This window comes from Buceros rhinoceros, unplaced genomic scaffold (assembly GCF_000710305.1).
Source record: "Buceros rhinoceros silvestris isolate BGI_N320 unplaced genomic scaffold, ASM71030v1 scaffold26064, whole genome shotgun sequence".
NCBI lineage: Eukaryota > Metazoa > Chordata > Aves > Bucerotiformes > Bucerotidae > Buceros > Buceros rhinoceros.
Window position 1 is genome coordinate 14,459 of NW_010406928.1, and position 8,689 is coordinate 23,147.

General features: G+C 51.1%; 1 protein-coding gene across 1 annotated transcript in view; it reads left to right on the forward strand.

Annotated features, from left to right (window-relative positions):
* Nucleotides 1-3,018: 3,018 nt before the first annotated feature.
* Nucleotides 3,019-8,689, forward strand: part of FAM53B (family with sequence similarity 53, member B) — a gene marked incomplete at its 3' end in the record, with an annotated part of 11,723 nt that continues 6,052 nt past the window's right edge. Inside the window, exons 1-2 of the mRNA XM_010134303.1 lie at nucleotides 3,019-3,087; nucleotides 6,111-6,162. Of these exons, the coding sequence (XP_010132605.1) occupies nucleotides 3,019-3,087; nucleotides 6,111-6,162 (121 nt within the window). The remainder of the gene's footprint in view (nucleotides 3,088-6,110; nucleotides 6,163-8,689) is intronic.

An 8,689-nucleotide genomic window follows, 5' to 3' on the forward strand; every position in this document is an offset into this window, starting at 1 on the left:
GTTAACAAGGAACTGTGCTTAACCACTTTCATGCTGCTCTGAACGCTTGTTTGATGTCTGCTCCTCGCCGTGCCGGCGGTGGCACGACACCCTCCCAAACACAGTGAGCTTGGCCCCGCGGCAGCATCCCCATGTCTGCGTGGGGATCAGGGACAACCGAGATTATGGCAGATAAGAATGGAATCACAGAATGGTTTGAGTTGGAAGGAACTTTAAAGATGATCTAGTTCCCACCCCTGCCACAGGCAGGGACACCTTCCACCAGAGCAGGGTGCTCTGAGCCCCATCCAGCCTGGCCTTGAGTGCTGCCAGGGATGGGGCATCCACAGCCTCCCTGGGCAACCTGGGCCAGTGCCTCAGCACCTCACAGGGCAGAATTTCTTCTTCATATCTAATCTAAATCTCCCCTCTTTCAGCTTAAAACCATTACTCCTTGTCTTATTGCTGCACTCCCTGATGAAAAGCCCCTCCTCAGCTTTCCTGTAGCCCCCTTGAAGCACTGACAGGCTGCACTAAGGTCTCCCTGAAGCCTTCTGTTCTCCAGGCTGAACAGCCTCAACTCTTAGCTTGTCCTCCGAGGGGATGTGTTGTAGCCCTCAGATCATTTTTGTGCCCTCTTCTGGACCAGTTGGAGCAGGTCCATGCCCCTCACAGACTAGGGGACCCAGAGCTGAACATGGGACTGCAGGTGGGATCAAAATATAAACCTCCTGTAGTTTTAGCCCCCTATGGTATGGCACAGGGAGCAGGAGGGCACTGCCAGGTCTGCCCTGCAGGTTTCCTCAGTACTGGGGGAAGGCTGGAGCCTCCCAAAGAGTCCCCTGCTCCTCATCCTTGGGAGGGGGTTAAACCTGGCTCAGCTCACAGGGCTCTGAGGGATGCCCTGGGGTCTAAGCACCTCTTGGCTTCTGGGCATCTCTGGGCACAGTGGTCTCCAGGAGGCTGCTGGCCCCACAAGTTTGTCAGGAGGGTATTTTTCCTTGGGGAATGGGAGCTGTATTTATTTGCATTTCATTTGTCCTTGTTACGTGCAGCCCTCTTCAGGGAGCACCCCCTCACCTGGCGTTTGTCCGGTGTTGGCAGCCATCCCTCCTGAGCAGGACCTCTGGGTTTTGCTGTGTACCAATACGTGTGCTGTAAAGACCATCAAACTGCAGAAATGGGGAACTCCTGTGGAGCTCAGTAATGACTGTACAGTGACTCTGCTTGCTCTTGGAAAACAGCTTGGCGTTCCCAAGCTGGTCCCAGCACAGGACTGGGGGAGCCTCCTGAGCTTATCCGTAAGGGTCCGTGTGCTGTTACAGAGGTGTCTGAGCTGCCTCCAGCATCACCAGGGGGGTTTGCAGCCCTGAGGTGATGGCAGCACGTTGCCATTAGTCAACTGGTCCTCCAGCCATCCCATCCTCAATTAAGTCGTGCTCTCCTCTCACAGACCCATGCTGTCCTTATTGCAAATAGGTGATCTGGGCTCACAAGTGACGTGTCCTTTTGATGGTCTGCCATGTTTTGCTTTTCTATTTGATGGTCTCCATCTTGTCATTGAGTTGCCCAGAGGTTTATGATGAAGCTGCCAGTAAATTGTATCTTACAAACCCACCAATGTCCCATAAGAAGCTGGAGGCTGTACCGAGTGCCCTTGGGAACGGTAAATCTTTGGAAAATGTGTTGATTGCCAGTCCTGGCTCTGCACTCTGGGTGAACTTTGTCCTTACAAAGCTGCAGAAGGTGATTTTTCTTGACCAGCCAGCTGGCCTTCAAGTGAGCTTCTCTTAACGCCGTCGCAAGCCCTAATCTAAGTAAACACAGAAAAGATGATTTACGAGTTGTGAAGAGGAGCCGTATCAGTTCGTAACGAGGTTTAATACATAGCGGCATGTTCTCAAATATGATCCGTAAGTACCACGCTGGGCTTTGACTGTTTGTTACCAGGTCGGCGTTCTGCGCTCTTGGGATCGTGCAAACGGTGGTTTTGGTTGTTGGCACTAAGCGCAAGGCAACAATAGCGAGATGGGATTAGAGGAGTGGATTGGGGAAAACACCGATTTCTATAATCAGATTGGAGTTGCAATCTGTCTGCTTTGACACAGGAGGAAGTTTATTGAGAGGATGCCGGGAGGGGAGGCAGAGCTTCTGTCAGGTCTGCGCGGTGCCGTATGAGCCTGGCTTACCCTTTGTCTGTTAACATGCGGTTTGTTGTGCAGCCTTTACCTTTTCCTACCTAAAACAACCTAAGAAAAGGATCAAGAGGCATGGTGTGCTTAGAATTTCAGGGCAGGGAGCTCTCTCCTTCCTTGCAGGCAACTCTTTGCCTTGTTTTGTTCCCAAAGGACTCTTCATGGGTTGGGAATCGGGGAATAACTGGGGTGATACCGGGGCATCTGTGGGATTTCACAGCCTTAATGATGCCGGAGTGGCTTCTTCTGCTGGACATCTGCTCCCAGTTGGGCTGTGGGGCAAGGGGCTTCTGTGAGATCATCCCTGGGGCTTTAATGAGCCCTTCTCTCAGAGCCTTGGTCTCTTCGGTGTAGGGGATGTGAGTTCTCGTTTTCAAAGGGAGAATTCAGAGGAAACTTTATTTATTTTTTTGCCTGGAACGCTTCTGTCCCTCCGGATCACCTTGTGTACCTTACGTGCTTCCAACAGCTCGTGCGAGTGCCCAGCCCGTGAAACACCTCTGTGCTGGTGAGATACAGAGGAACACCAATAGTATTGAAGGCTCTAAAGTAAATACTCCCTTGGAGTACCTGCCATAGGGGTGGATTTGGGGCAGCGCTCGCCCCTTGCCCAGCACGTCCACCCTCCATCCCCCCCGGCAAATCCCTTAAAGCTGTTCCTCTCTTTCCATGTGTGCAGGGAGTTTTCCACACTCAGAGGCTGTTCCTGCGTGTTCCCCCGAGGAGCCGGCGGGGCCGAGCTTTTCCTGGGGGAACATGGACTGAAAGCGGAGCTTTGCCAGACCACGGCTGCCAGCACCCTTCGCCTGGACCCTGATGGACTCCGAGGCAGGACTGCATTACCATGGTGATGATCTTAACCAAAACTCGGGAAAACAAAGGTGCTGACTCCGTAACATGCAGGACTGAGCTGGTAAGCTTCAGGAAATTTTTATTCAAAACTCTCTTGCTCTAGCTTTATAATAAGGGTTTTTTTGTGCTGTGGGGCTGGATCTTTAGAGGGTTTATAGCACCAATTTTTACCAAGCTGTATTAATATCCAAGGAGCAGGTGATTAGTAAGTGATTGGAGTGCTGTGGCTTTTGCATATGTGAATTTCAGTGAGCGTGCAATGGAATAAACAGTAGAAAAAAATAAAATCAGTGCTGTGAATAACACGGGTGAGAAGTTGCTTCACCAGCAGTGAACAGATGCTCATCTTTAATAGGAGGATGAGCAAGTGGGGAGCAGGATTAAGAGGGAGATGGCAAAGGGCAGTGCTGTGATACTTAACAGGCTCACTGGCAGCCTGGAGAGATGCAAATCCAACCACACCAACGAGCAGGAGACAAGAAAACAGAGGGGCAAGCAAGACTGTGGGGCTGAATGTGCTGGTGGTAGTGGGAAATGAGGGACAATGCATTGTCTGGGGCAGCGTCAGAGCAGGCGAGGATGGGGAGCAGGGGCAGAAGAGGGAGGTGTGGGAGGATGGGGAGCAGTGGCAGAAGAGGGAGGTGTGGGATGATGGAGAGCTGTCTGAGAAAGCCCAGAGCAAGGCTGCTCCTCTGTCCTCCAGGAGAGATGGTCCGAGGAGAAGAAGTTAGACTGACAGGCTTTTCCTCGCGGGGTGTGCTGAGGATCTCAGATAAGGGTGTGGAGGAACACAGCAGGAAGGATCTGGCAGGATTAGCCATAAATGGACATTTTGAGCATAAAAGAAGCATAAATGCCTAAGTTTGCTGAGGATGAAGAACAGTCCGACTGGGTTTCCCAGGCAGATAGCGCAGCATGCTGGGGTGAAGGCAGGCTGCCCTGGCAGCGCGTGGTGGAGGAGGAGGCAAGCAAGCCAGAGGCAGCTTTAAATCCTGCCTTAAAAGGGGGAAATTTGGGAAGGAAGGATATTGATATATTGGAAAAATGTCCTTCCTGTAGTATTGGCTCCTGCTGAGAAAACAGCATCTCCCGTGGCTGCTGTAAGGGGAGAGCCTGAACATTCGACACTGGCCATGTCCCGGGAGGTGTGTGGGGCAGATGGAGGGGATCTTGCTGCAGAGAGGCAGATGAGAATTCATTTCTTCTACTGCTACTGGAAGGGATGGGCACCCAGGCAGTCCGATGGCAGGCAGCGGAGGTGCAGAGCTGGGACGCGAAACTTTGCCCTCGCGTGTTTGCCAGGTGCCTCCCACAGCTCTGGGGCTAAGTCAATAGTGCAATGATAGTCCTGGTTACACAGGTTGAATGGCTGGGTTGTCCGGGCTGTTAAAGTGGGGCAGATGTTCACAAAAAGACTGATCCACCAAAGCAGGCAAGAGTTTTTCCATTGACATCGTGGGAAAGGCCAAAAAAGCGAGGTCTAAAGGAAATAGATGCCTGAGCAGTGGGGCAGGATGTCCTACCAATACCCGATGGGCTCCTTTAGTTCAGTTCCCAGTTTGGTGTTAACACGAAACTCTTACACAATGGTAATGATAGTCAGTATGGGACATGTGTCACCTAAAGGTGTTCCTCCCACGTTTGCAGCAGTTAGTTCAGTTCCCAGTTTGGTGTTAACACGAAACTCTTACACAATGGTAATGATAGTCAGTATGGGACATGTGTCACCTAAAGGTGTTCCTCCCACGTTTGCAGCAGCAGCTGGTCTCTGGGGCGCGCTGGCGCAACCGCTGCCTTCTCTGGGGCTTGTCCCACTTTCATCGTGGCTCCACTTTGGCCGCTCTTTGGAGACAGCTTGATTGTCCTTGCTGCCTCCTGATTAATTCTGCTGCTTCGTAAGGTGGGGCTTGGCAGACAGAGGTAGCTTGACTTCTCCTAGGAAAATGCCACGTGCTCCAAAGAAGGTGACCAACCCTTTTTACCTTCCCCACACCTGCGTCCTGTCATTGTTTTCTGCCTCTGCATCCCTCTGTTCAAGACTGACAATATTCTGTGCATGAAGTGGGACCCCTCCGTCGGGTTGCTCTGTACAGGCAGGTGCCAGCATTTGGTACATTGTTATTATTATTATCATCATTATGCGAGCAAGCAATGTGTAAAAAACATGGATCAGGAGAGGAGACGTGAATGCAGTGGACTAACACCAGATAAAACACAGCTCTGGCAGCGCAGATGAATGGGGAACTGCTGCTGGTGCTCCCCTCAGACGGTGTCACGCCTTGGTGAGGTGGGACGGTGTTGCCAGGAAGGACAGTTCAGAAGCAGAACAGGGATATTTGGGGGGATAATGAAAGAAGAATTAGAATGGAAGCGTGTTTTTGCAGACATAGCTGAAGTGGCACGTAGCTGCTGCTGACATATTGCTTTATTGTATATAAAACTGTCCATGCCCATTTTTAGAAGTCCAGTGATGGCTCTTACGCTGTCAAGAGGAAAATTCTAGGAATAAAAGAGTGTAAAAGGCAACCGGGATTATTTCATACCCACATAGTGGCATTTTTCCCTATTTTTAGTGCAAATCAGCCCAATCTGAATGTGAACTCCCCAGAAGTGATGGAGTGAAACCCCCAGGAGGAGGTTTCCTGCCTTAGAAACACATTATGTTAAAAAAACCTAAATAGTTGCTTTGTACCTAGATGGGCCTTCATGGACTTGGCTGGGGTTCACACAGGACTGCTGCTGTTTCTTGCCCGGTCCAGAATTACCACCAAATTCCACTGGTTTAGTTTCTCTAGTATTTTGGGTCCCGGAGCTGGGGACCTTGCTGTGGCTAAGGACTAGGTGCAGGAGCCATGGTCTTCAAGCTTGGGCCTTGACACCGACTCTCCGCAGCATTTAATTAAATTTTATTTCATTGAGGGAAGATGACTGGGTCTGTCCCCTGGTCCCTGTCAAAACAGGACTGTCATGGGTGCCCGAGGTTCTCCTCCCTGCCGCACGGCTTTGCCAAGGCTGGAGGCAGGGTGGTTTCTGGTGCCCAGGTCAAGTCTGCGAGAAGTGAATAGTTTTTCTGGTTGTTTGCAGCACACTCCAAAGATGAGTCAAGGACCTACCCTCTTCTCTTGTGGCGTGATGGGTAAGTAACAGCAACTTCTGTCCATACGTACTCCACCTGTGCTCCCGCTTCCTTGTAGCAATGGGAGGGAAGATGTCCTGACTGGCTGGATCTCTCCAAAAAACACTCCCCTGCCCCACGCGATGGGGACGGAGGGGCACCCACCCGCTAGTGGTGGCCATCATGCCTGTGCCAGAGGTGGTTGTCCTGCCCCATTGCCATTGCGGAATGAATTGATTATCTCCTTTCTCCTCCCCTTTGATATATCTGCTTATTTTTAGAGTAACTCATACAATTGTGATTACAGGCATTTTGGGCCTGAGACTGTTTGAGTATCCAGCCCATGACTGTGACTCTTGACTGTTTGCACGATGCAAGTAATAAATTAATATCACTAAAATGTTCTACCACGTGGCACAAAGTGTCTGGACAGGCCTCAAACAATAAGGAAAAATCTTACTTTTGCCTTTGACAGTAACCGTGGTACAGGAGGTTTAATACCTTTTCTCTCAGAGCTTGCTGTCTTCTTGCTGAACAGCCAGCAGAACTGATGGGGGGTCGGTGCCTTCACCGACGATCCTGAAAACCTGATAGTGCAGAGGGATGTGCTGGTACATTGTGCTCTTCGGGTTTTGCTGGGGGGACGCCAGTCACCAGGCGAAGTCTCAAAACCCAATTAAGATTGTAGGTCAAGTCTGAGCCAAGCAACTTGCTCTGAAAGCCAGTCCTTTGCAGACAAAGAGGCTGCCCCTTTCTTCGTGGACACCACTCTCATTAGCGTTAATGGGAGCCAAGCGCCTGCATTGACGGGAAATATTTCCCAAACTCTCTGATAACTCCAGTCACTGGGGCAGGGGTAGATGGAAAGCATTTGGATTTTTTCAGATGAAAGTCACAAACTTCGAAGTCGAGGAGGGGTAGAGACAGCCCATCCCCTTTCTCCTGCCTGTCAAACGTGAGTGAGGAACAAAGGAATCCCGTCAGATGGTTTTGTCTTGCGCTGTGGTGCTGGCGGGCTCTTCCACAGAAAGGAAGAGTCTACACCTAATTGAAAAGCAGCTTGTTAAGAGCTTTTACAAAGGCCTCTTCGTCTTCGTAGTGCTGTGCTAGGCTTCCAAATTACCCTCTTTCCAAGGGAACCAAGTGTGACCTCCTTGACCACAGCTTGCCTCGTAATGGTCTCTGTCATGCCTCGTCAAGAGGAGCCAATCTCTCCAGCATGCAAGGGCCTCAGTTGGCTTGAGTTTAATTTTAGGCATCTTTCCCGAGCGTTCTTCTGGATGTCTCCAGACACGGGCCACGATCATGGACTAATCCAGTGTCAAAACTTGCTTGACTTTTTAAATAAGTCCCATGGTTATAATGACCATGGTTGGACTCAATGATCTTAAAGGTCTCTTGAAACCAGATTATTCTGTGATTCTGTGATTCTGGGACGCCGAATGCAAAACTGGGGCAATATTTCAGGCCAAAGGGCCAAGTCCCTGTCGGTGGAAAGCACTGAGATAAATAAACACAGTGAAGTTTGGACTGGCAGTGCAGCCAATGGGAGGCAAAGACCCGTAGTCCCATGTGTGATGTTGGGCAGATGGAGGGAAGTCAGCTGAATTTTCTGGGTTTTTAGACTGAAGAGGCTGAGGGTCTTAGCACAGGAACTTCGCGGGGGACAGGGGTCAGTGGGGACCTGGCAGCGCTGGGGGAACAGTTGGACTCGATGATCTTAAATGTCTTTTCCAACCATAACGATTGTGTGGTTCTGTAAGCAGCACTCAACGTCTGCGTAGGCAGTGCCGGAGGCTGCACTAGTCCAGCCTTCTAGGAGAAACTCCGCGGGCTCGTGCAGCCAGCCACGGCCTCATGATTTCTGTGTAAGCAAGAAATTATCTGTGAGGCCACTGCAGGCACGGTTTTATTGAGGCTGACGAGGTGCTCGTGAGCGCAGTCCCTGGGCGCAGGATCAGAGTCCTGGCGTGGTGGGTGTTGTATGCACAGCCCTGCTTGTAAAAGGGACGAGGAGGATGGGTTTGAGCCCATTGGGGACGGATCCTGCAAGTATCCTCTTTTAAAAGTACCCGTCGTTTGTGTTTTCCCTTGGAAAGCACCCCCAGAATCAAACGCCACCACTGCATCAACCGAGCCCAGCGGTCCAGGACGTGAGGCACTCGTGGGCTGAAGCCACATCTCAAAATCGAGGAGATGGGTGTCATCAGCCATCCTGCATCCTGTCACCCGCCCGTATGGGTGCTGGAGGAAAGCCAGGAAGCCAGAAGAAGGGCCAGCCCACAGGGAGCGAGCAGACCTCGCACACCTCCTGTTTCTCAACTGGGATTTCCTGGGATTTCAGGTTTTTTTTTGGAAGTTGATCTGCGTAGAGCAGCATCGTCGTGCACAGTCAAGCACGATCAACCCTCAAGAAGTCAAAGGTGCGCAGGGAAAGACGGCAAGGCGTAGCTGGAGGAGGGAGACCTCAACAGAGGAGTGCGTTGAAGAGCAGGGCATGTTCCACCGTCGAGGTGGGGAATTTCCCTGCCCCATGCAGGCTGTTGGC